We start from the raw sequence: 27,192 nt of genomic DNA, 5'->3' as shown, positions 1-27,192 counted from the left end.
AAATCCCCCACTTATTTTTGTCTGCCACATATTGGTTGGCTCACAGTTGCTCTGTTGTGTGCAAACTATACTCCTTTAGTAGGAGGCTAATCTAGAAACTCCAGTACACATATGCTCTCAACACTTATCAGGCATTAGTGTGGTAGTATTACCACAACATTCTCCAGTGTACACCTAGCAGACATGCCCACAGATGTCTCCCTATTTTCTTATGACTATCATCTCTCAGACTTCCTTGAGATTCTGCTGGTCTTTCCTCATACATCCTCACTCCTGATTTGAAATATTTTGCCTTTCCTACGATACTATTTTCTGATGCATGTTCACCTTCCTGAGCCTTTTATTTCTTCTACTTTTTAATCTCTTTTTAAGCTCTATTCTCTTTTTAAGTCTAATCTCTCTTTAAGCACATTGTTGTGGCATCTACCCCACAGGATGCAATCTAGGACCTAATAAAAAAATCACTGCTTGTCACTCTGTGCTATGAGAGGGTCAATGCTATCTCATGGCTGCTGGATAACCCAACAGCATTATCCAGAAGTTGTTAACCTTGTGACTGCCACTGGGACAGGAGGGTTGGCAGGCAATGCTGCATTCGATTCAAGAATAGAAAGGCCAAGTTCTTGAAGACCTGTGATAACTGCATTTTAAAGTGGCAGAGTGGACATGCACCTAGTCTAGAGAGCCTGAAGAGCTGGTGGCCTTTTTGGCTATCTGCTCCCCACATCACACAGCCACAAGCAGGAATGAGCATCTAGAGCACATACTTTTTGGTATTGTCCCATGGTCTCCAATTCTGGATCACGCAGATCCCTGAAAAGGAACATCCATAGATATATCTTTAACCTACACCCCATCATGGCTGGCATTAGCACTTTCCTAGTGCTCCTGATTCCAGTCCAGGTAACTATTAACTTTTCATGCCCCTACAGAATCATAGACTGGTTTGGGTTGGAAGGGACCTTAAAGATCACCAGTCCCAACCCCCCTGCCATGGGCAGGGACACCTTCTACTAGCCCAGGTTGCCCAAAGTCCCGTCCAACCTGGCCTTGAACACTGCCAGGCAGGGGGCAGCCACAGCTTCTCTGGGCAACCTGTGCCAGGGCCTCACCACCCACACAGTGAAGCATTTCTTCCTTACATCCAATCCAAATCTGCCCTCTTTCAGTTTAAATAGGCGTAAGGATGTGTATATGATAGAACTACAGGAAAGACCTCAGTGCTGCAGACTAGTGATACATATCACTTCTCTGTGTGCATGAAGGTAACTCTCTCAAAGACATAAGCTGTGGGAGATGAAGGCCATGTGGCAACTACCTGTGTCAGAACAGCCTTCCCAGTTCCTGCACGTATGAATGTCTAGCTCAATCCTGGTGTTTAGTGAACTGAGCATGTAGCACTTTTTGGTAACACAGCCTTTTGACAATAAATAAACCAGTAATTTTAAAGATTTTTTTTGTTGTTCTTGTAAAGTATCATATACCTGTCTGTACAGCTAAAAGAAATGGTGTGGATTTTAATATCTTGTTTCTTTCTCAATCTTCCAGTTTCTTTAAAAATCAGACTGCAACTGGTGTCTGGTTTTCCATCAGTCAATACATACAGTGCCTCTACACCTTGGAAACTGAGAGCCTTCTGAAAAGCAGAAAATAAGCTTAAATAATTAGTACAGTTATATGAAAAGTTATTCTTAAGAATAAAACTGCTATTCCAGTGATTTGAGATAGCTTTATATTTACCACATCATGAATCAAGTTAGTATTGTCTTTTCCTTTTCACTAAGTATGAAAGAGATCAAGGATGTAATTTTGAAAAATAAACAAGTAGATAATTTGTAGCACAAGACCATATATTCATAAACAGGGCATCACCAAAACCTGCCTCACTGTAATAAGCAAATTATCTGGTTTTGGAGAACTGCTGACAGATTTTTACATCACACTTTGTGGGAGTTAAAGATGCTTAATGTCTGAAAATCGGGCTTACTAAGACTTGGCATTTTTATATTGTGAAAACTTGCTATGGTAATTGACTCAGTGGACATTTTTGTAATACAGACGTGCCTTATGGTTCTATTGGACTTGATTCACCATAAAATCCATAAAGAGATTCTGCAAGGCTGTCTAGAACAGCAACTATTAATTTAAGGCAAGATTTGGGTTTTGATTCAAATTTTAAATCTCATTAAGTTGCAAGTTCCTTCGGTCTCTGTTTTATTATTACGAGTTAATTTCTACACTGAGAATCTTTATAGGAGAAAGGTTTCTTCATCTGTTACTGAAGTTCCAGAGTTGTACTCAATGCCGATGTGATTCCAACAAACACTGTTTCTTTAAAATCCCTTTTTGGCTCAGAGCAAGTATTTCACAGCCACAGTTGTACATAACCGTAATTTTGAGCAACTGGCTATTTTATCTCTGCAGTATTCTTTGAGCACAAATATCAATGCAACTACTGATACTTCACATTTTTCTTAAATTCAGTACGAGTAATGAATTCTAGTACCTATGAGCCCTGGGGACAGAACAATGGCTTGATTCCAGATCTGTTCAGCATTTTGCACATAAAAGTGCTGCATGCTTTGACCTAATAATTTTCCTAAAACATTACCAGTCAGATGGAAGTGTTTTATTACCACAAGACATGATGTCTTCTCCAAAATATGGTACACAATTTACTAACCTGTAAAGCCATAAGGATGCATGTATTACCATGAGCGTGGGATTTGGACACCCACTGCACAGCATCATGACATGTTTCATCAGTTGCCTTTACGAGACACTCCTTCCAACTCTCTGTATGTTCTGCAAATCTCAGCAGGTTAAACCTAAGGAGAAAGATGCCCCACAACATTTATCCCCAACCTATACCATCAGTCACTTCCAATAAGCCAGTTTTGAAATAAATAAAACCACCCAAACCAAACCCAAACCCAATTAAAAAAAAAAACAACAACAAAACAACCCAAAACAAACAAAACCAAGATTCTAGTGTTGGAATAAGATCTTCAGGTTTGGGAGAGTCAGAAAGCATATCTCGCTCTCTGTGAACAGAAAATCTATGCCAATGCTGAGCCCAAAAGGATAAAGAGTGTCAGCCTATGGCAAGTGAAGCTCAAATCTTAGAGAGCTGAGAATTAAAAGCTGGTTAAAAAAAAGAGCAGAAAAAGCAGTTCATGTCACATGCATATTATGCACTAACATATAATTACTTGTACTGCATTTCAGTATGGTATTATTTGTAATTATTAAGTAATCATATTACATAATAAGTAGAGCAGATTTCAGTATTCATCAGTAGTTTATCATACCTGACTTCATTTTTTCTCAGCTGTTCCCAGATAAGAGAGGCAAGTTCTTTTGTGATATGTGGCAAATATGAGTCCATAGAACCAGAGGTATCAATCAAAACACAGATATTTGCTTCTAAAATCGTACCAAACAATCTTCGGCTTCCTGGGCCAGAACATTAAAACTACTTCAGTGTCATTACACAGACATTTTATTGAACGTATGATTTTATTGAGCATACTGTTAGGGGTTATTCTGGGCGCATTTCTACATAATAAATTCTGTCAAAACTAAGTAGTTCAAAGGTTAGTAAGAGAAAAGTCTTTTGCAATTAAAAACTAGCACTATCAAGTGTTAATTACTAGCGAACTTGCATTAAACAATCTGTAGCTTCTACTTCACAATCCAGCAAAAAATTTAAACTGCTTCCCAAAGATCTTCATGAGCAACAGAGGGATCAAAATACTTTTTCACCAGCAGTGATGCTGTAATTCTAAATAGGGCACATTCTTAGCAAAAGAAACAGAAAAGCTAATTTTGCTTGTATATTTATTGTATACATTCTGTTGACAAAAGTTTCTGACACCAGAAACCTTGTATTCAAGAACACAACATACAAAAAGGAAAAACTTACATCGCAGCCCTTATTATTTCACAGCAAGCTAGATGTTTATCAGCTACACAGGTGCAGAGTTATTTTGTAGTTTCATAAAAATACTTTTAAAAATTTCAATAAAATACAAGATGGATGACCTTTACTCATATTTGAGGTCCAGATTTATTCTATTATGAATAGTAGACAAGAAGATTTTTATGTATGTTTAAACTGTGCTTTATAGAAAAACATATGCACACAATACCTGACAGAAGCCACTGTATTCTTTGTATATAGCGCTGCAACACTTTCTCCAGTTGTTCAGTGTAGACTTCCAGTTCTTTAGACTGAAACTGCAAATGTTTCACAACCCCCTGGAAAAATTCCGTTTGTACAAGAGCAACTTACTTCAGGAGATTTGAGCTCAGCTGCTAGATACGCAATGTCTGAATTAAAAATCAGGGAGATTAGTTCTTTTGTCTTTACCTCTATGAAATAGGTAGGAAAATTTCTGCAACTCTGTTGCTTCTAAATAATGGGTTTACCCAAATTAGGAAAGCCTAGTTCTCATCTCAGCAAGTTGAGCTGGGCAACAAAATTATATAATTGGACTGGACAGGTGCATCTGTTGCATTGATTTATAGATATAATGGAGTGATAATATCCCGGACTTAACTTTCTACGCTTCTCTCCAGTCATTACACAAACTAAACCAGTTAAGATCCACCATTTCCCCACTTTTGACTCACATATGATTTTTAAAAGCTTTACTTAAAATTTTAAAATTATGATTCACACTGTATGAGCAGAGGAGATGCTGTATGTTCTAAGGATCCCATGCAGTTTGCATTTCAAACATACTAAGTATTCTTTGTGGTGAATAAAAGACATTCTTTAGCTTTCTAATAGAGGGGTGATTTAAAGAGAACAGGGAATAGTGGAGGGAAAAATCACACTACCAAGCTACAAACATTGATCAACATGCATTGTCTTAAACAAAGCCTTTCAACATTGTAGGTATATGACATCTGCAAAAGCTTACATTGATTTCTACACTCGGGAAGATAGTACAGTATTTTGCTGATACTTTCTTGTGCAGAGACTCCACAGCTTTCTTTTGGTGAGTACAGCCTGGACCAAACATCAGTCTGGGCAATTCCAGTTTAAGCTTTTTAATACTGTACTTGGTCAGCCACTTGTAAGACAAACAAATGTAGCAATTGGTTGTTAGTAAATATTAGAATAGTTTAAGTAACAATAAATTGTACAGAATCACAATTAACGTGTTCACATTAATTCATATGGATAATTCTAAAACTGCAGTTTATCAGGAAGGAGCAAAATACCTCTTTGCTTGAACAGATTTCCTCTTTTTTTGGCAATGTAACAGAAGGAACAGACTTTCTTATGCATGTTATCTTTGGATACTTTCGGTATACTGTACCTAGTTAAGAAAATGAACAAAGTAATATTGGAAGCCCTAGCTTTAAATCATAGCCTCTTTGAATCACATACAACCGTTGATTAAAAAAAAACAATGCCAAACAACAACAACAAAAAAACAAACCCACAGACTAGCATTTCACATTTGAAAAAACCACAAAGTTTCTATATATCAAAGTACTTTAAAAAATCACTTATTTCTAAATTTGTCACCTTTAAAAAATTCCATATGAAATCTACTGTAATCATCTAAACCATCATGACAGGATTTTTGACCAAAAGATCCCAAAGCACTTAAAAAACCCAAACCACCCAACAAAACAAAACACCCAAAAAAACAAAATAAAAAGAGCCAAGAAGAGTCACTCCCCCTAAACCAAATATCAAACAAAAAAAACCCACCACTATTTGGTAAGTGAAACTCACTTCCACTCACTTTTAAAGCACACTGATTATCAGTGAGTTAACACCCTAACAGCTTCATGATAAAAATGCTGATAAAAAGGCTTCAGCCATCAGATCCTGATAACACATACCCACATGTCTTCCTTTATCAGTATAAAATACTGACACAGAGAACTCTGGCTGCTTCCTTGGTTTATGCTTTCTTTTATTCTCAGTCTGAGGGAATTCTTTTATTGCTTGTGCTACAAAAAAAACAAATTGTTGACCTACTTCAGCTAGATAAAACTCTTGCATGTAACCCTGTTCTTGAGTTCGTAATTTTCCATTACCACAATTATAAATTAGATATTAGATACTTGTTAAGAAAAACCCATATTTTACAAATAATTATGCTACTTCCATACAAATGAACCAAAGCCTTTACAAATTTATAAATTATGATCAGGAAGAATGTCACAAGGGGATTAGGAGTTTACAATAAGCATAGTATTTGTTGGAAAAGCCAATTAACATCGTACAAAGCACCTCACATGCAAATATGGATCCAGATTTGTAAACACTGCTACATATCAACAATCTCATTTCAATAAATCAGATTTCAAGACTCAGATTTAATGACAAAAATATTTGCAGCTGTTAGCAAAGATGCAAAGAAAAAACCACAGGAAAATTAGAGAAATGGAAGAAAAAAGGAATTGGACTTTAAGAGACCAACAGTCACTGGAATCATTTTAAGAGCTGTTTCATATACCAGGAGCAGTTGCAAGAGTCAGCACTTGCAAGAGTCAGTTGCAACTCAGCAGTTGCAAGAGTCAGCAAGAGATAGTTGCAAATGTCAGATAACCTGACATTTATGGGTTTTCCTCCTTCACTACTGGATCATAAATAAATCAAGTGGAACAACATATTAATTACAATGTGATCTAACAGTATTAGCAGAACTATATATATTGAACTAATAACTTAATCAATTTCTGAATTGTTGAGCCTTTGAAAAAAATTGAGTATGAAATGAAAACCAAGAGCAGTAATTATGGCTTCTGGCAGGGGACAAAGTAGGGCTCTACTTTCCACCTCACACATTTAACATTTCCTGATATAGGATGGACAGTCAATCATGTGTCCTGGAAACAGTTACACAGTGTGCAGTGTTCCTTCTGCTTACAACCTAAAAGAAAGCTAGACACATTACTCATATCAAAGCAATTTCAAAGCCACTGCAATGTTTCCTATCAGTCTGATTAAAGATTGAAATTTCAAATGTTTCTAAAACTTAAATTAAAGCTCTAAGTTAATATTTTCTTTTAACTCAAAGAAACTGAAGACTAAAAGCCCCTAAACCATACAGACCTGGTGGAATTTCTGCTTTGGCACTAGTAGGACGCCATGCCAATACTCTTAGGGAAGCATTTCTCTCTGCACCATGGTTGTCTTTGATATACTAAAAGCACATATAATAAACAAAAAATGTTAAAAAGTATTTCAGTTGGATCATAACTGCATTCTTCAAAACTGTAACTATCTTTCATTATTCTCTAATTCCTGTTTGGCTCTTCTAACCAGCCAGCAGATTGCCATGACAACTTGTAATTTGTGATTTCTTCCTAGGTTAAGTAACTAATTGCTCTGTTTTAATTATCTTACAAATTTGATTTGCTGCCATAAAACTAAAGACTAACATCTACAGGCAGACAAATTTGGACCATTTTTTGTCACTGGAAGGAGCAGTCTAGTATGGTAATGGCACTGTTTTATAGAATATAGTATATAGTATTTTCCTCGGAGTTTTATTGAATATTGGAAGCCTAGTACTGACAACAGTAATTTTTCCTTTAGGTATGGCTCAACCCTCTAGGGGCTGAGCAGCCTGCTAAACAACATGAACACTTGTTTAACCCTACAGTAGGATCAGACTTTTGCCATGTCATGGAGACTTCAAGTCATCTAACAATATACAGCTCTACTATAAATATCAAACATCTACAGAGAAATCTGTCTCACTTTTCTACAAGTCTAACAGCTGTAAAACTATGCTATGCAGTCGTATCTCTGAGTGATGACTTTTTACCTGCTTTTGTGAAGAGGTGTTGAGAATATACTGGTTTTGATAAAATAGCATGGAAGACCTGTTTGAGCTTACCTACAACATGAACACACCTACACTTAAGAGTGACATTCCCATTTCAAACATGAGACCTGAAAATTTCAGGTCAAAAGTTAAGTATATCCTTTGCAATAGGCAGTTCTGCATCTAGTAATTTATACACCAAAATAGTGGCACTGCCCATATTACAGATTTGCACACCACTCAAAACTAACAAGGAAAACATTAGCAAAATCCCAAAAGATTCAATAGTGTAGCTCCATGGAAATAAGCACAGTGGACAGGAAACAAATCCTGAGTCCTGTTTCTTGTTTTATGCTGGCTCTCTGTATGGCCGAAGACATGCTACTCAGCTACAGCTGTCTCATCTGTAAATGGGCAGAATACCATAAAATTCAGTACTTGCTAGAAGAGCTTGTAAGATAGACTAACTTGGTAAAGCACATTTCTGCTTTGCATTTGTTTTCATTAAACACTGAATTTTTAAGGTCAGAGAAGGGACTATTTAGACAATTTTAGACACCACAATGTGGCTCCATTATAATTACTTACTTTGCAGGATTTAATAAGATGTACTTTTTTTGTTTATGTAACATTTTGAATGCAAAATAAAATGTAAATTCAGAGCACTATCACAGTGCTGTTTTAATTCTTTCCAATTTTCAGCCTAAGCACTTCTGTCACAAAGAGCAGCATCTGATAGTTGGGTAGGATCTCTAATAAAAACACACAGCGTATTAAAAATGGGACCATTTCAAACCATTCTAGCCAGACTCAGAGCTGTGGGTTTAGGAGATGGCAACTTCTGTGGCCGCCTTTTCTCTTTCTTCATAAGCATGTTTGAGTCTCCTTCAGGTATAAATGGACGAACAGACTGAGTTACCGAACGTTGCTTTAAGGATTCCACTAGGAATGCACACTGAAATGGAAGTTGACATCATTTAGTAATTCATATATGTGAAATTTAAGTACATGACATTTCAATGACAGGCATTCTGTATTTATTACTTTAATAATAATTAAAATGAATACCAAATTTATTAAATTGGTAATGCTTAACACCTGTAACTGAACAGAAACCCTGCTGTGCTGTGCTTGCTCAAACATATAGGAGAGAAATCCTTCCTACTCTGAGCAAACATTCTAAAACGAAAAGGCAACAGTACACATACCAAGACCAGAACAAACTGGAAGATGGTGAACCAAGTATATGCAACTATGAAATAACAAAATATTTTAAGATGCCATTGAATATCCACCAATTCTTCTTTTTAAAAATACTTCTGTGACTCAGACTTGCCTGCAACAAGGTACTCAGACCTCTGGACATGTATCTCACTGTACGTTTCTTTCTAATCACACTTCAGCAACAACCCCCATACTGCCAGGCTGGCTATACTGCCTCAGTCACTTTGTTAGGTATCTTTGGAAAAAGCCACGTGCATGTTATCTGGAGAGATATGGTCTAGTTCTACACCCTTGGTACACTTCAAAAAACAATTGTTTTAGAACTGAACAAAGGTATTGTACCAGTGACAAACCCTCCCTCCACTATGAGTTACAGGAACATATTATACATTTGCTATATATTTAACTTTCTAGTGTATTTATTTTTATACATATATAACAAACTTATTTACGAAGAATTCATCATAGGATTGGCAATAAAAAGGAGAATCACTTAAATTGTAAATTCCTTGTATTGGAGAAGGAATCATGGTCACTCCAACACCCATCACTGCAGTGATATTACACAACTGCTTTCTAGTCCATATTTACTCTACAATGACTATTCTCACACTCCAGAGCATTCCTGCCCATCTTACAAGGATTTTCATTTTGTCCAATCTTCTGCACTGTCAGCTGAACAAACACTGTTGAATTTTTTTCTGACTTAAAAAGATACACGTAATTCATACCTTTTGGGAGTAGTTGTTTGCTTTCTCCATTTCAGACACAATAACAGTGATATCATCACTTTCAAAAATACCTGATAATCAAATACATGCTAATCAGCGTGGGTTTTTTTAAGTGTGCAAAATGTATCTTTTTTTAAAGTCTACAATAATTTGTAGAACATGCGAAATATCAATGAAAAGAATCAAAAAGCCTTTGCTTCCTGTAAGACAGGCAGTGTGGACCTGTCACATTAGTAACTATATTTTAAATGTGCATCTTTAAAATATCTAGCAGACAATAGTGAATTTAAAAAAAAAAATCCTGCATTAAGGCTGCATTATGATATTCTGCAATACAACTGAAAGCCTCAATCAAACTGGGACCTCTGTTTATATCTCAGCGCTAGGATAGCATTATCACATCCTAAAAAAGTAAACTACTTGATTTGAGGGAAAAAAATTAATAAATATTATTTAATTAATGAAAGAGAACTACGTATTGACTATACTTTTCACATACCTTCTTCTCCAAACCAGTGAAATCTCCCATTGCCTGCTTGTACTATTTCTTTAAAAGCATTGGCAGTTTCAACTGGATTAGCATAGCGGGCTGGAATAATCCCACTGGAGTCAACATCCTCCATTACACTGAACAGACAGACATGAAGCTGCAAATCAAAACCTCTGCAAACCTCAGCCACATAAGCACTGACTGTGTGCTGTAAGACAGAGGGGAAAAAAAAATTACAAAAAGTCAGTAATGACCCTCTAACTCAGATGAGCTTCCATCTGCCCAGCGGCTCCTAAACTGATGTACAAACACTCCCAACCTGAGCAGTTCAGTACAGGAACGTACCCTGAGTAGCCGAATGCCTCAGTTCATGTATATACACAAAACCTGTTGCTATTACTAGTGACAATGGCAACAGCATTACTGCAGCCGAGAAGTGAGATTGGGTAACCATGGGACACAGGTCATGGACTTCAAGATAGTCTTGCACTGAGGCAGAGAAGTAGGGATGGAACTATCCATTTGGCTTTTTGTACGCACCCTCTGTTTTCCTGTTATCTGCATGGCATTTTAATTATTTCTTAGGTTTGCCCAGAATTTCTAGAAGTTTGGTAACAAAAGCAAGAGAAACCCTGCTGTACACGCATGGTTTCTCCAGCTGGATTACCATATGTTCAGAAGCTCCAGGCTGTGCACGTGCCTTAACAGCCACAGATCACATGTACTGCAAACGTATATCCGAGCAATGGATTACTGTTATTAAAGACAGGAGTTGTCTCTACATAGTGTACTACAGAGCTTCACTGTAAAATTATTCATGACTTTGTTCCCACGAGTTATTAGGAAATTATATCATACAAGATCAGAATCAGTTTGTTCAGATTCACAAATCTGTGGTGAAATGATGGCCAGAGCTGGAGTGGGAAAGGAATCTTAAAAACATTTCTTGAATTTTCTATGATTCACACATTATTAATAATTGCTACCTCCAACACACAAATAATGATTGCAGAAATGGAACTTTGAGATCCTAATAGTTGTGCTGGCTTAGATATGTAAAGGAGAAGTATTCTGCCAACAAGCTAAGGTGACTAGCCAAAAGAATAAATTAAAAAAAAAAGAGAGAAAATAAAGTTGAGATTTATTCTGATAGGAACTTACAGAAGAGTTGCAAAGCCTGTGATGATACTTACTGCTTCCTGATCAGGTATTCCAGTAGTCAGCAGGTAAAGTCCTTGTGATTCATGTTTATCTTTGTCTTTGAAGTCTACTTCCACAGCTCTCCTGAGAGCACTCATGAAATTCCTACTCCCTTTGCACTGCAAGCTCAACACCCACCTGAAAAAAGATGTTTACAGTTAAAAGAATGAAGCAACAAAAGCTTTTGGTTTTGCTAAAGCAATAAAGAGAAGAATCTTAAATAACACTGCACTAGAGTCTAAAATTTTTGACAGAGAGCAAAACCAGGTTATATAATGACCCAAATTATTTGTTCTAGCTTCATTACTGCCACCATGGTGAACTGGTTTTTAAGATAAGATTCAGAGCATAGCGATGAAAGAATTCTCTCTTTATGTTATGTGGAAAAACTTCAATATATTAGAAGTTACAGCAATAAGAATAAAACTACAGAGGTATAATGAAACTGCTCAGGGTGTGACTTCACAAACAGAAACCTGGGATTCTGTGTGTGGGGAACAATGTAGTTTTCACATCCCAACTGATTTTGAAGCAGTTTTCAATTCTTCATGTAACCTGTGCACTTCTTACACAGGCACCTGTATCTATGTACGTATATATTCTATATACAAGTGAAATACAAAGTCACTGAGACATATTAAACTTTATAATGCTGTTTTCACAACAAAGCATCATAAACAATCAGCGTAGAATAGTTCGTGGCAACCTATTTTTGTAGTATGATAAACTTACTAAACTTCTAAACTGTTCACAATGCTGTTTAAATCTGTTCCTCTATTTTATCTGTTTCATGGTACCTATGATCACTGAATTCAGATGTATGGGAAAGTTATTTGAATTTGATCCTACCTCCAAGCATTTTGTAAGTTTTCTGGTTGTGAAGGAACCAGCTCCAGTTGCCAAGGCACAGCATCACTCCCAAATCTTTCATGGAAAGATAACAGCAATTAATTTTCAGATTATGCTTTAGAACAAGTAAAAATATAGAATTCATTGAAAAATAAAAACCTAATTTGGAGTATTATGTATGTAAAATTGACTGATGCTAACTATTTTCTATTTCAAATCATTTAATTATATTTATTCATCACTCAGGTGGTGTCAGATTTTCAAGGTCGTGGGCCAGATTACATTTTTCTTTCCTGAACTGGATCTTTAAGTGAGATGGTAAAAGCTCAGTGGAAAGATAGTGACAAAAACCCCCCAACGCTCAGATGCTGCCTGTATCTCTCTTGTGAGATAAGGGCTCTGTTCTCCCACCAGGTTTGCAACTCCATGAGCTTCTGTCGTTTGCTTTTACTTGCCAGAGAGAAACCCACCCAGCTACTGCTCAGCAGCTGTGCCATACGTTTCTGACTACCAGTCTTGAGTACAGAATTTTAGTACTACTACAGACTAAAAAGTATTGGAATTACTGTGAAATTTGAAGGGCATTCTCAGTTACAGTACCTGAGAGACCAAAATCCTCTTCCAGTGAGTTTCTGACACGTGAATTAATACTGTTATGAATGATATGGCAGGATGAAAATTGATTACAGGTACAATGCAATCAGTTCCAGTGAGCCTCACCCAAAATAAGTCATTTTTAATTACTAATCTGGCCTCCATACATGTGACCCATGCACTTATGCAATAAAAATGAATCAGTGCTACTCTTGCAATTACTTTATCACAAAACATTACATACAATTAAAAAATCTAAAGTATATCCATTAGTAACTACAATCTCTCAGCATACTTCTTTCTCTGTAATGTGTTGCAATTATTTTAGAAGAATCTTAAATAGTTGCTTACGCTATAATATTGAAGTAATCCTTATTTGACATTTGTTCCTCAAGTAAAAGTCGCAAACAATGCTGGATGTGGATGATGTACATAGAGTTTGTCACTGATATATCAACAAGTATAACCACCCTATATAAGAAATATATTATTAATTTTAAAAAAAGAATCTTATTTAATTACATATTCTTCACTGTACTCTAACTTGACAGGGAAAGTATCTTCTAGCTATGCATCAAAATGTATAAACACTGAATACATATTTTAAAAAAATCTGAAAAACATAAGGTGGGATTTGAAAAAAAAGAGTAACAATAATAGAAAATTATATTTTTCTTAAGCTATGCAGTTATCAGGGTATGGGCACATGTAGTGCCATAATGGCTGTTGTACCCTAAACAGGTCCTTTTTCTTCTCTGTACTTGAATATCCAAAACACGCCTGAAAAGTGTGGATGTTATCCAACAAGAAGAGTTGTTGGGCAGTTCACTGTCCTTTCCCCAGTCATCATTTCAGGAATGTATGTAGTATTACTCCAAAGATAAATGGTGAGTTTTCTCCCAGCAAGTCAGTGACAGACTGGTTATTCAGGTATGGACTGACTGATGTTATCTGTCACATTACCTGTTTTGAGAAAAACTTAATGATGACCTTCTTCAGTATGGTCAGTATTGAGTCTTGCTTGCAGAGACAATGCAGGATGGTTACAGTTAATGGACAGGGGATATCTTAGGAGCAGTGGTTATGAAAAGAATCACGGATGTAATGGACAGTGGGACATGAGTTCCCAACACAATACAGTGGCCAGAAGGGCTAATTCAATCCTTGATCAATGAAAAAGAAAATATCTAGTAACAATGGTCTCAGCTATCTTCCTTTTGTCTGAAACTTCATATTCAAGGTTTGTGAACAGGACAAAAAGAGCAATTGTGCACCTGAGATTGGGTGGGACATCTCCAATAAAGGCCTCACAATGTAAATAAACATCATTCTCAAATACATAATCAGATGAAGACCTCAAACTTCATGCAGGAAAAAAGAATCTTAGTTTTTTGAGTATATCTGCACTGACATTTGTCATCTGGCAAAGAATGCACTTCAAGTGGTGGAGGCAGGTGGTAGTTGGTAGGTTGAATCTCTTCTTCTGATAAGAACCCATTAGACGCTGGGCAAGAAACGCTCTGAGCATAAACACTAACAGCACAGGTTTGGAAAGCTGACTGTAAATGCTACCTTTGGCCAGAAACATCAGTTCTGTTTGTATGTGATTTAAGATAGAACATTCCCCAGAGTTAGATAACTCAAATTGAAAAATCTCATCCTGCCGTATGGAAATTGCAGTTTTGTGTTGACGGATGATCATCCAATTCAGTAAACTGACTGGACTGTTAAAAAAGCTGAGTATCAATGTCTGTTTTCAAAAGTGGATTGCTTACACTGGTCATATCTGCAGCTGTTGTCTCTACATCTGACTATGCCCTGTACGCCTTGGTGCTGACTTACACACAAAGCAAAGGCTGGCAAACTAGAACCATGACCAATACACAAAAAAGGGCCATCAAAGTATGATACCTCCTTTCACAAACACTTCCCCATATTCTTCTGCTAGCAGCAGACAGCCAGTCAATTCGATTCTCATAGATTCTTACCATTTTAGCAAGGAGTTTCTATGGATAAAATATAGAAAATTTAAGTTAAAAATAAGAAGTTCAAGAAAGCCCTTTATTGCCAAATGTTTGATACAGAAATAACATGACAGCACAGTAATGAAAAAAGTAATGGTTTTCATTCATTTTGACAGCAGCATTTCATTCTTAGTAAAGATAAGAGAATACAGTCCATGACAAAAACTTACAATGATAGAAAGCCAACAGAGAGTCTAAAGGTCTAAACTCTCCTCCTCACATTTCCTCTTGCTAGCATGTCCCAAAATAGCAGTCAAGTACATTAAAAAAAAAAAAAAAAAAGCTCACCTACCAGAGAAACTCATGTCACAGTATAATTTTTTAATCACTTATTCAACCAGTCTTCTGGATTATTTAATCGTTTAAGATCAAATGTATCTCAGATTCATCCCTTGCCTTGACTCTCTTTCCTACACATCCAAGGGACTAGGCTGCTACAACAAAAAGAGGCTCTGGTTTGCTGCTGTTACGTGCCTTTGCACATACTTTCATATCACACAACATCTTTCAAGTCATGCAACAACCATCCAAGCTTGCTCCTACACTACTTCCTAGAATGTTCTTCTAATGCCTTGAGTCTTTTCTGGTCTAGCCAGTAACAATTACACATTCTTCTTCATAAAACTTGTTTAAGAAGAAATAAAACAAAATACAAACTTTTTTTTTTTTTAAATGGTTAAACCAAGATGAAATGGGACAGTTCTGTTAAAGCAAGTGGGAGTACCCTATTGCGTTGTATCCTTTCAATGTACAGACTAAAGGACTTACACATACATGGGTAGAATAATGTAAATACGTTCTTATGCATAGATTGCAAAATGCACACTGCTGTATTTATGAGCAGCACAGATGGACACTTTTCTCTTATTTAGCCTCCTTCCTCACTACCATAAGAATCTGGATTCCAAGTCTGACCAGATCACTGCAGACTTACACAGACAGCTGCCTGCACATGAATCCCTGCAGTGCTTATCTATTAGAATCTATCAGGCCAATTAATGTGGAATAATTAATCTAGCCCAGACAAGGCCACATAACTACAGACAACTCACCTGATAGTTGTATAATACTGGCAGGTCAACGTGGATATTTTTCACAGTTCCATCATACCATTCAAACTGCATCATCGCTTTCTAGGAGGGTAAGTAATACACTTAGGTGTTTACAGAAGCCTATGTAAGCTCCACTAACATGGAATTCCTTCCTGAATCATTCTTAAAAATGGCATAAGTATCTGATCTGAATCTATGATTTGAATCTCAGTTAAAGCCTGTAGAAATTCGCTAACTTATAAAGTACTGAGTTAATTAGAAAAATGTAGCCCCAAAAAGAAAAGAAAAAAACCCAAACAACAACAACAAAAAGAAAGGGTCTTTATCACTTACCTCGTGTAGAGTTGATGACACTGTTTTTTTAAGAATAGGTACAAATCCTTCCACGGGAGAGAAGGCATTGGGAGCCAAAACTTGATAAAGGTTTAACTTTTTAGCTATAGCAAGGAACAAAGAAATTAAATAAAACACATGCTCCTTATTTTATGTTTCATACCTGTTAAGCTCTTCTTTTTGTGCTACCTTTCAATCCATTTGTCTTTAACCAGTCTGTTGAGGTTTTGGCCAGGACGCATGGTGTTTGAATAACTAATGGTCCTTCATGCTTTGGAGGCTTTAGTAAGAAGTTGGAGGGTGCTGTATTTGCAAATTCTCTGGAAACCTAAAATGGATTTGAAGAAAAACTCTTGCAAGTTTTAGCATTTTTTACCCTCAATCCAAAATATCCAGTGTGGAATATTAGTTCTACTTATCTTCACCGAAGTGCTGGGATTTCAAGAAGCAAAATAGCTCTCATTGGTCCTCCTAAAAATGGGGCTTGGAGGACAATGGTCCATTAACTTACTGTGTTTGCCACAATGCAAAAATGCACAGGGAAATGAAAACATGAAAACATCATGGTTCCACATACTGGCATGAAAAAAGCCAATAATTTCTCTAAGAAAAGTAAGTAGGAAACGGATCTTTGTTACACATAAATCAAATCTCAACTGCTTCATTTTCTACCTGCACCAAGTCAAAGGAACCATATTCTGTCTTCATTCTTACCAATGGAAATGAGTCAACAAAAATTCCTATGGGGCACTAGAATTCCTTTACTTCAAAAAGGGTAAGAGACCTTTTTCTCTGAATGGACAGAAGTTGGAAATATTTTTTCAAACAGAAGGTGAGACTACTCAGTTTCAGAAATGACATGCTTTGATTTGGGGATACAGGACCTTCTAAGTAATTTCAGGGTGACTTCTGATTTACATGTAGTCGATATGGTCCTTAGTAATTATGAGTTTGGAAGAGAGATGAAAGAATTCTATACATATGGAATAGGGAGGATGAGGGGAAACAGAGTTAGAAATATTATTCACAAATGACCAGTTTGGCCTCTGTCTGGAACATCTCGGGGCAGATGACCATATACCCAAGGATACCCAATGGAAGCTTTCAACTCCTCTTTCAGATCAGATTTGTCCACCTCACACAACACCCTACAGTAGCTGTGACAGAGAACAGATTTTTGCTAACAAAAAAAATTCCTCACAGATTTGTAAAACTGTACTGCCAAATTTCTGGCATTAAAGTTGAGCAACCATATGTGAATTAGCCACTTTCTAAAACCCCAGGTCCCTAGAAAGTACAGAGATGAGACTAAGGCAGAAGCGATGCCTATTTCCACTTAAGACTATCTGCACAAGGTGAGAGATAGACACAAGTAAATAATCTCTACTAGCTCAAAACAGAACTAGAAATTATCAAAGCATTCCAAGAAAAAAAAAGAAAAATAATAGGAGATTCTTTTTCTTTCCCATTCCTATTTCATCAAGAGCACTCAGAAGTTGCTTTATTGGAGAAAAGCCAAACAAGGTAAGAACCTCTGGTATGTCAAGTCAACAACACATAAAACCAGAAACATTACCATGGCAATTGTTACAGACCAAACAATGCCAGTAAGACAGGACCAACAGAGATGTGTAACAGACAGACTGTAGCTTCCTAACTTCAACACTAGTAATGGATTATGATTTTGAAACTGATTTAATTGTCCACCTTCAACAGCTGGGAGTAAGTATGTCTGTACTGTTGGAACTTCTTTTAAATAATCACGTATATGGTTAGGTCAGAGATTCTTTAGATTTCCATTATGATCATGGTACAATGTTCTTTTCATCACATTTGGATTGGTTTATAAAACTTGCTGCGTTTTGGAGAATGTTTAGCAAAATGTCTCCTTAAGGCCTGGTTTTGGCCTTAATTTGCTCTTATAATGGACGGCCAATATATAATATTAACTTATCAAAATACTTGATCATATGTATTTTTTTTCATATTGTAAACACTAAAAAATTCTACCCCTGATAGTTCAAAGCACATCTGAAAATGAAAAGTATACATACATCTGTTATTCTACTAATAAGTGAGCCACCAATTCTTTGAACAGTCTGTTTGATGCTCTTGAGTAGGTTCTTAGCCTTCTGGGATTCCTGAAGTAGCAAATGAACATCACTGCTATCAAAATTCTGTACATATAAAAACAAAGGGGGAAAAAAAAAGTTAACTACTATTCAAATACCAACCAAACACAGCTTTCTTACTTTGATGTGCATGCATCTATACAAGACTGCCTAACATAGCAAAATTGAGTGTAAATGTATCTAATGCACTGCACATAAGCTATTAATCATTTTATAAATGAGATATTATTGTATTATTTTGAATCAGTCTACAATAAGACACTGCTTTCACCCTATACATCATCTTTAAGTCAGTGAATATTACCTGCAAAATTTATTGTGCTTTTAGGAAAGCTTTTTCAGTTGCGAAAAGAATTAAACACAGGTTTATTGACCACATCCTCAGTACTTCTATAACAGAGACTTTCAGCACCAGGTCTTGCTACAAATTTCTCAGATGATAACTCATTTACCTTCTAGAAGTGAAGAATCATCAAAAAGAGAGAAAAATGCATTGCCTCTCTAGGTGTCACCTACCTCTCCCTTTGAAGAGTAACAATGATAACAGCCTCTTACAGCTTCTGCAAGGTTCTTTAGAACTGCCTACATATACAAATAGGAAGGAAAAGTTACTTTGATTTGGTAGTCTCTTTTGATAACATGGGTTACTTCTATTCAAGTCTCGGTTAGAGACAAAGAAGGAATCTATGAGGTACATGTAGTGAGAAAGCCAAATTAATTGTTTCCATTGTTTTCTTAACAGTCTTATTTTAACATGGCTGAAAAACTAACTCAGTAGTAATGCACAAAATAGGCAGTAAGCTTCAAATTCGTTTACCTTGTGTTAAAATGCCAGTCACTTTCTGCTCCTTTGAAGGCAGGACCATGCTAGTCAGATCAAAGGCATATCACTGAAGTCTACAAGTATAAACATTAGGCTATCCTTTCCCAGCCCACAATTACCTCGTAACACCTTTGCTGCTTTTTTTCACCTCTCCCATCTCCTCTCCTACCATCTACCACTGCAATCCTTTTTCCCACAACTACAATGCCCTTACTACATCTAGTCTTCTCTTACCAGGATTTCATCTGTGTCCTCCCTGCCACTTAAGTCACTATATGCCTTAGGGATAAGCTTAAACAAGCAATCAACACCTAAAACCGTTTCTATGTAGAAGTTAATCAAAAGTAACTGCTTATCCTTCTGTTCTCCTCTTCTTTCAGGCAGTCACTGGTAACATCCAAACCATTGTTCATGATCAACACTGTCTGAGCAAGGCTGATAGGTCTTGCATTGATGCTACTCCATACAAAAATACTCCTGTGCCAGAGACTGACATACTCAAATGATCTCATTCCCAAGTCCCCGTCTTTCTCCTGCGATCCCTCTCACTACCCACTCATCCTTACTGCAATATTGCCTACCTGAAGTCCCCTAATTTTCCTCTTTGACCTGCAAAAAGCTCTTAGATTCTTCTGTAAACACACAGGATGATTATCTGGAAATATCTGTTTCCCTTTAGCTGCCAACCACTTGGTTACCACTTCTGGCTTTGGTATGAACCAAGACGAACACTCCAAACTATTTTTTTCATGTGTGCAAATCTGCTCTAAAGAAAATACAACTTTAGATCAAGAACTCTTTAATGAGTAAGGTAGCTTCCCCACAAGTTTAGGGGAAAAGACATTGCAGCTGAATAGGAAACAAATGACAAGACACTTAAGCAAGTATTAACAACATTACTTACAAGAGAAGCAGGATTGCTGCAATCATATGTAACAGCATGAGTCTGCAGTTTTCTCCCCAGCATACACTGCTGAGCATAGCCAGACAATATTTCCGAAGACTGATCAGGGCTGATAAACAAACAAACAAACAAACAAATAAATGGGGAAAAAAGATCTTGACAATGGCAGTATTCAAATGGGGGAAGAAGGCAGTGCTGAAGAAGACAGGGAAGAAAACGAAGTGGGAAAGAAATAACAAATCATGGGAATTTATTAATTTATCATAACTTGACCTCCTGTTCCTATTTGAACAGTTACTTGAGGTACCACTACTGAGCTTTTGTTCCGTCCTGAAAACCTGAACGATAATAAAAGCACTAAGATTCTATTCCAGTTCATAACACCTTACAGATTAAATGTTCTAAATTATTCCTTGCTAGCCCTGGAAGCTAAAAATCAGGATCTGTGGTTTTGCCTCCTGTGACAAACTGTGATAGAAACATTTTCAACTCAAATCTTCAACTGTATGTAAGGATGTCCATTATCTTCCATAGGCATGAAAGAAAATAAAACTTTGCATTGTGTTTAGAATTTAGTGACCCACACAGGTTTAATTCCCCGAGTTCTGATGGTTCTTCATGGCTAGTAAAAGCCTTTCCTTGCAGCTACAATTCTGCCAGAGAGAGAAATTAAGGAAGTTTTCACTTGTACATACTAAAAACTTTTGCTTTCTGTTCAAAGCAGACCTAAGCAAAACTTGGAACCTTCTAACTGAACATTGTGTGTCCAGCACAATAGGTGAAATGTTATCTCAATCACCCTAAATATCAAGCTTGCCAAGCTTACACCATACCTTTTTAGCATGTTTAAAATAAATATAAGGAATAAATTAGGAGTAGAGTAACACTCCCAGAATCCTTACCGTGGTGTTTTTCTTGTAATCCTGACTACTGCAAGTTTTCAAATTATGACATCAGAACTGCAGAATTTAAGTTCATAATTTATCTAATCTCAGCCTGGTTTCATTTATTTAATCAGAAATTTTAAGTTTTCCATCAGCACCAAGATCCCAGAGAGAAGACTATCTCTGAATGCTTGAAGTTATTTTACAGCAAAATCTAGCTCATCATCTAATCTTCCCAGAGGTGTGGACCTTTTCAATGACATCCTTAATGATGCTGAAGGATTTTTACTGATGTAGCATCAGACCTAGCAGACTCTCAATGGATTACTGCAATAACTGATCTGCAAAGGAAAAATGTAGCTTCATATCAGAAAAGAGAAGATTTAAAAATATTTTTTAAAGGGAGGAAATAATGGAAATCACTGCTATGAACTAAAAATATATAAAACCTGGATCTTAAGTTTTTCATTTATTTTTGTATCAAGTTCAGATTCGTGTACCAATTCTGTATGTAAGTTAAAGCTGGTTGTTAAAATAGGTAACAGATTTACCAGCTTCCTACAATAAGAACCAGAGAATTCAGTTCTTTCACCATAAGGACATGTTTCAAGGCTTTCAGCAAATTGCAGCCTTGACCAGGCTCCAGCTGTTGTATCCACTGCCTTGCTTCATGTAGCCTAGGGGAAAAAAAAAGGAATATGTACACTTAACATGCAGGTGCTCAATGACATAGATCATGAAGATTACTACAAACTGCAGAAGCTGCTAAGATATTTTATGCATAAGCAACCAGCTTGAAATCGTGGACTGCACTTAAATTCATTAGGTTTTTTCCCTCTTACAAATCACTGCAGGCACAAGATGAAACACAGTATTTATTATCTAACAGAGATTGCTCTAATTAAATGGAGACCTTGTTTGAAACACCTTTATTTTCAGAGAAATAAACTTAACTTACACATGAACATTGATGGTTTTTGGACTCTCCCACAGAGGTGAAATTTCTGTACTGAATGAGAGGCAGTACAATTGCTTCTTATAACATAGCTGTTCATCTATTAAGGACTATAAGCAAAAAATTATTAATGCATTACTATCCATGCTGCTTCTAGTCAGGTTATTATGTAAAGAAAAAGAAATAGCAATTTCCTAACAATAGTTGACAGCAATATTTTCAGCTATCACAGAGAAAAGCTTCCAAGAAAAAGTGACACAGAGAGAAAGCCTGCAAACCTATGGTAATCCAGCCAATTTGTTAATAGCCCAGGAGGCAAGGAGTATCTGTTGTACTGGTATGAGTTTTTCTCTTCAGTTCTTGAGCACACAAAACAACATACTGATCTAGAATGGGCATATTCACTCATCAAGCAGTTAATAAAAAATGTTTAATACATATTCATTGATAGGGCTAAGTAATAGTTCAGATATTAAGGCTAAGTCAACCAGACTACATGGAACTCGAGTTTTCCTGAAGTAGTTTTTTTTTTTTTTAAATGCACAAATGAAAAAAGCAGATAAATAAAATTTAAATAATTCCTGAATGCAGGAAATTAAATTGTACAAAGTTTCAAAGTTAGTAAAACAGTCACATTATATCTTCCTTCCTTACCACAAAATATGATAAAAATACAGAGCACAATAAATGACAAGTTTCTTTGGGGACTTGAGGAAGTGATTAACTCACTGAGGTTCTGTGACAAAACATAATGGCATAAGGAAACTATAAATAGCTCTATGTAGAACTTGGTTCTAGATCTTAACAGCTGGTTCTGTTAGTCAAGTTTATTTCACAGAGAATGCAGGTACAAGAACTGAGAAATTTCTAAATATTAATACAAAAAGTATTATTATTAGGATACATACTGGAGTTTGTTTGCATTTAGACATCAACAAAGACTACATTTTCAAAGACATTTAAAACATACTTTACTACAACAGAAAACTTCTATTGTATTGTATATTATGAATTTAAGCAGATCTTTTTCTTCCTAGTTCCTGGCTTGTAGTTACAAAAAGGCTTGAATAGTATGCTACAATTGCCAAAGTCTGCTTTATTCTTACTTACCAAAAGGTCCTTCTGAAAATCCCGTAGTCTAGGTCCATGACTCATACTGGACACATCAACCACAAGTCCGACTTTGGTTCCTTTTATGAGGCCAAACACCTTAAAAGAGAAAAGTCATTGTAAATACTAAGCTTATCTGAAGTTTAAAGATGTTACAGTTTATTCTGTACAATACCATTTTAAAATCAAATATTAGGTATCTATTTTCACTTTAAGCTTTTTAGCATAAAAATGACACAGTGAGAAAGCCAAGAAAAAAACAAAGAGAATTACTAGTTTATATTTACCAGTGAGTCATACTTGCTCCTTGCCAAGACAACCTATTCATTATTTGAGAGGATAAAAAAATAACTTTGTCTACAGCATCTCCTTCAGGTTAAATCAAGCAACTTAGTGGAAGCTAGATTTTGAAATGCTGCTTCTTTCTCTATCCCCTTCAAGAGCGAGCTATGTCTCTTTCCCATTCCTGAGCATTAGCACTGCTAGGCACAGTAAGTGATTAACCAGCTGTGCAAGAGAGGGCACAATGAACAAGACAGCTCCACTTCAGACTGAGAGTGTGCTGCTCAGCATTGTCTCCTCCCGTTTAAATCACACTGAGAGGTCCTGATGATTAAGACTGCCAAGAGAAAGAAAAGCTAGATCTAGAAAGCAGAAAACTGCATACCAATGAAAAGATCAAGAAAATCCATTGTGCACATGATGTGTAACTCACAGTAAATAAAGAAAATACATAAGCTTTCTGGAAGCTGTTTTTCACTAGCATTCAAAAGTTAATTTATTCCTTAATGCCGTATACAGTTTCATTCTAAAAATATACTGCAAAGTTAAAGTTACCTTTCTGCTGTCCTGCAACAGCCACTGAATTCGCTGCTGATAAAGTTCAATCACTCTGACAAAAGGCATAGCACACATTTAGCTAAGGCATTCTCTTGCATTGTGTATCAATGTAACATTCAACAACTAGTCTCCATCACATGCTTTTTCTTGCAGATACAAAAATCACATTTTAAAAATACTGTTTTCAGTGTTCTCATACAACTGGTTGGTTGCAGGGCTAACCATTTAAGCACTTCTTCCCCTAAAGCTGTTTGACTGATTAGATATGTAGCTGTCTGAAAAAACAGGATCACTGAAATGTCTTCTGATCAGTTGCTGGCTATTCTGTTCAGAGACAGGAGAGGGGTATTTACCACCTGTATGTGTGAACAACAGAAGCTTGGGCAAAACTGAGTTTACACATTCATTACACATAGGTTATTGTGAGATGTATTAAATAAAAAACGCATTGTTGCTTAAGACACTCATGAAATCTAAAATTGTGATTGAAAGGCCACACACTCACTGAAGTGCTGGACTAACTGCAGCACAACTTTCAATAATTCAATTGCAAAATAGGTATAACCTGAGGTAAAACAAAGTTTTCTCTCCTCCAAAACTGTTTTACTTCAATTTATTTTTAATACCATATGCCTAGATTTTACAATTTGGCAAACAGAAAATTTAAATCGGTGTTCAAGGGGGGAAAACCTTTTTGCTTTTCCAAAACACAAAAGCTGCTTCTTTTTTTAAACCAAATTAGCAGATGGTTTGCTTAGATAGTGCAGGGCCTAAGTACTGAAGGAGAACCTTCTGAAGATTCTGGGTCTTCATGACTGACACAGGGATGATGCTGAAGTAGTGGCACTCCTAGGAACAGTCTAACAAGTATTGTGAAGACCACCAAAAACATTATGATTACAAGCTTATTGAACCTATTGTTTTCCTCAATTTAAGCTCCCATGACTTTATATATCTAAAATTCACTTACAAAACTTTTAACTTCCATAAATCATGTCTAAATTTGTGACCTGAAACTAATTCAAGTTACAGTAAACATAACCCACAAATACACAGTATTACCTGTGCACTACCTGCCTTTCTAAAATGAGCTAACTGCTTCAGTTCCAAACCTGGCTGATACGAATCTTCATTAAAAAAATAAAAAGCTGTAGTGACATATAATTATTACCTACCCTAAATCTCAGCAGAAAGGATTTAATGCTGAGATACTCTGAAGTTCTCAGAGATAACAAATTAAGACTTAAGGCAGTACCTGTAATCATGGGGGATGGGGATACAGAATCAATTACGCATCAGAATCATAAACAAGATGGATACTTACTCAGAAAGCCTGGACTCAAAATCGTTAACAGTCTCTTGTGTAAACTCTATCTCTTCAACATCATTTCTTGAATTCCTGGAACACTATGCATAATTAGCATCTGAGATGCACGAAAATTAGGACTGACTAAAGAAAGGGCAGTGTTGCACTTACAAAATAATATTGCCTTCGTTTAGCAGATGCTCTAATGTTAATTGCAAGGATTCCAAACTGTAGTTTCTTAGCCATTCTTCTGTGGTTTGCACCTTTTTAGACTGTATTTTCTTCATTTGCACTCTCTATAGATCAAATAAATAAAAAAATTCAATGCAGCATGAGAAATTAAATGTGCTGTTCAAATGTGACAAAAATGTAAGTCCTAAGGATAGCTGCTGGTAGGCAGTGCATATCCAAGAACAACATAATTTTAGGTACTGGCATACTCTTCTGGATGTGGGATGCAAAGGAAAATAAGGTTTCAGAACACTCTCAGAATGTGAGCTAAAGGAAGGGGAAGGAGAGCTTAGTTTGAAGGAGACAGGAAGGAACACAAGAAATAGGAGAGTTTAAAAGAAATAAACACCCCAGTGATTTACCAGAGAGGAAGAAAAACTAAGCATCTCCAAAACACACCTCACAGTGTTTTAAAGGGTATATATTGTCTTCTGCTTTTCTAAGTAAAAATGCAGTATCAACAGTTGATCTACCTTTATTGTTTTGCCCGATTTGTTCACAGACTGATTAATCTCTGTGGAGAAACTATATGTAATTTCACAACTTCAGTGAAATATTTATGAAGAAACGTATCAGTTGTCTATCAGCCTAATTTTTCCCCACTCTGCATTTGTAGGGGCTATGTGTTACTTTTCTAGTTGCTCCATTTAGCAGGAAAACTTGCCTACCAGCAGATCTTGGGTCTTATTGATATGCATTACCAGCAATCCATTATCTGGTCCTAGATGAGACATAGTAACATCTTGCCATGGTGGATGATCACCCTGTAGACTGTATTTTGTGGTCACCCTAAAAGACAATTAATTTCATGGGATGACTTAATTACCCATAATATTCCTGCATTGTTATAAAATCTTCTCAAGTTTTTACTGTACGAACTGTTTTACACTTTGACATTTGTTTACACATTCCATTTGATATACGATAAATGTTTTGAAGGGACATAGTACATAGCTTACATGAGCTACAGTTATTTACCCTGTATCTACATCTGAAGTCCCAACAAGGTTTTCTAACAGTATCCTCACCCAACTTTTTCCAAAAACTGATCATTGTCCAACAACTGTGCCATATTCCTGATGCGTGTATCCATTATATGAATAGACTCAACCTTGTTAAAAAAAGCAAAAAGACAAAGTATTAGAGCAAAAAGCTTAAATCCTCAGGAATATATGCTATAAAACAAATTATTAATACTGTCAGCAATTTATAAGTACATGTTTTTTAATTTGCTTTGGGACAACAGCAATTTAAAAACCGGCTGCGCAGAGGAGTTACAACTGCCCATCTACAGAAAACCCCTTTAAGAAGGGTTCTGCGGGGGCCGTTTGCCAGGGGCGGGCTGCTGGGAGCCTGGCTACAGCCCGACCGCAACGCGAGGTTAACCAGGGCAAACCCCAGAGCTCCCGGGCGAGGCGGCCGGCAGCGGGACTCAGCCGGGCTTCGAGCCGCGGGGATGGGGGCGCGTAGGTGAGCTGCCCTTCGGGTTTAGGCGCAGGATGACCGGAGCATAAACGATCCTAAAATCCTGCTTCGCACTTGCCTGGGCTCGGCCGCCGGCACCCCTGCCCGCCCCTCACCAGCGGGTGTCCGAGACTCTCCTCACCTCAGGGGGCGAAGGGCCCTCAGCCCCACGGACCCCGCGCCCTCCCGTCCCCAGAGACCCACCTCACCGGGGAAAGGGCGCCCCGTCCCCGTCCTCCCTCCC

The 27,192-nt window shown here is 36.8% G+C and overlaps 1 protein-coding gene across 1 annotated transcript in view; it reads right to left on the bottom strand.

Moving 5' to 3' along the window:
* The window catches only part of VWA3A (von Willebrand factor A domain containing 3A), a 32,582-nt gene extending 5,991 nt beyond the window's left edge, over positions 1-26,591 (bottom strand). The window contains exons 1-29 of the mRNA XM_026859305.1: positions 26,513-26,591; positions 26,153-26,273; positions 25,425-25,549; positions 25,272-25,346; positions 23,945-23,999; positions 23,108-23,206; positions 22,001-22,107; positions 21,594-21,719; positions 20,159-20,267; positions 18,948-19,013; positions 18,354-18,476; positions 16,489-16,627; positions 16,300-16,403; positions 15,967-16,047; positions 14,802-14,896; positions 13,242-13,361; positions 12,297-12,371; positions 11,441-11,585; positions 10,257-10,455; positions 9,758-9,828; positions 8,599-8,757; positions 7,085-7,175; positions 5,866-5,976; positions 5,233-5,330; positions 4,929-5,081; positions 4,152-4,260; positions 3,312-3,456; positions 2,684-2,828; positions 1,485-1,636 (exon numbers count right to left, since the gene is read on the bottom strand). Coding sequence (XP_026715106.1) covers positions 1,485-1,636; positions 2,684-2,828; positions 3,312-3,456; positions 4,152-4,260; positions 4,929-5,081; positions 5,233-5,330; positions 5,866-5,976; positions 7,085-7,175; positions 8,599-8,757; positions 9,758-9,828; positions 10,257-10,455; positions 11,441-11,585; positions 12,297-12,371; positions 13,242-13,361; positions 14,802-14,896; positions 15,967-16,047; positions 16,300-16,403; positions 16,489-16,627; positions 18,354-18,476; positions 18,948-19,013; positions 20,159-20,267; positions 21,594-21,719; positions 22,001-22,107; positions 23,108-23,206; positions 23,945-23,999; positions 25,272-25,346; positions 25,425-25,549; positions 26,153-26,273; positions 26,513-26,577 — 3,263 coding nt within the window. The 5' untranslated portion in view covers positions 26,578-26,591. The remainder of the gene's footprint in view (positions 1-1,484; positions 1,637-2,683; positions 2,829-3,311; positions 3,457-4,151; positions 4,261-4,928; positions 5,082-5,232; positions 5,331-5,865; positions 5,977-7,084; positions 7,176-8,598; positions 8,758-9,757; positions 9,829-10,256; positions 10,456-11,440; positions 11,586-12,296; positions 12,372-13,241; positions 13,362-14,801; positions 14,897-15,966; positions 16,048-16,299; positions 16,404-16,488; positions 16,628-18,353; positions 18,477-18,947; positions 19,014-20,158; positions 20,268-21,593; positions 21,720-22,000; positions 22,108-23,107; positions 23,207-23,944; positions 24,000-25,271; positions 25,347-25,424; positions 25,550-26,152; positions 26,274-26,512) is intronic.
* Between the last annotated feature and the right edge of the window lie 601 nt (positions 26,592-27,192).

This window comes from Athene cunicularia (assembly GCF_003259725.1).
Source record: "Athene cunicularia isolate RWA chromosome 14 unlocalized genomic scaffold, athCun1 chr14_part1, whole genome shotgun sequence".
Taxonomy (NCBI): domain Eukaryota; kingdom Metazoa; phylum Chordata; class Aves; order Strigiformes; family Strigidae; genus Athene; species Athene cunicularia.
Note: the sequence above shows the minus strand (reverse complement) of the source record. Positions and strands in the feature narration are given on the sequence as shown.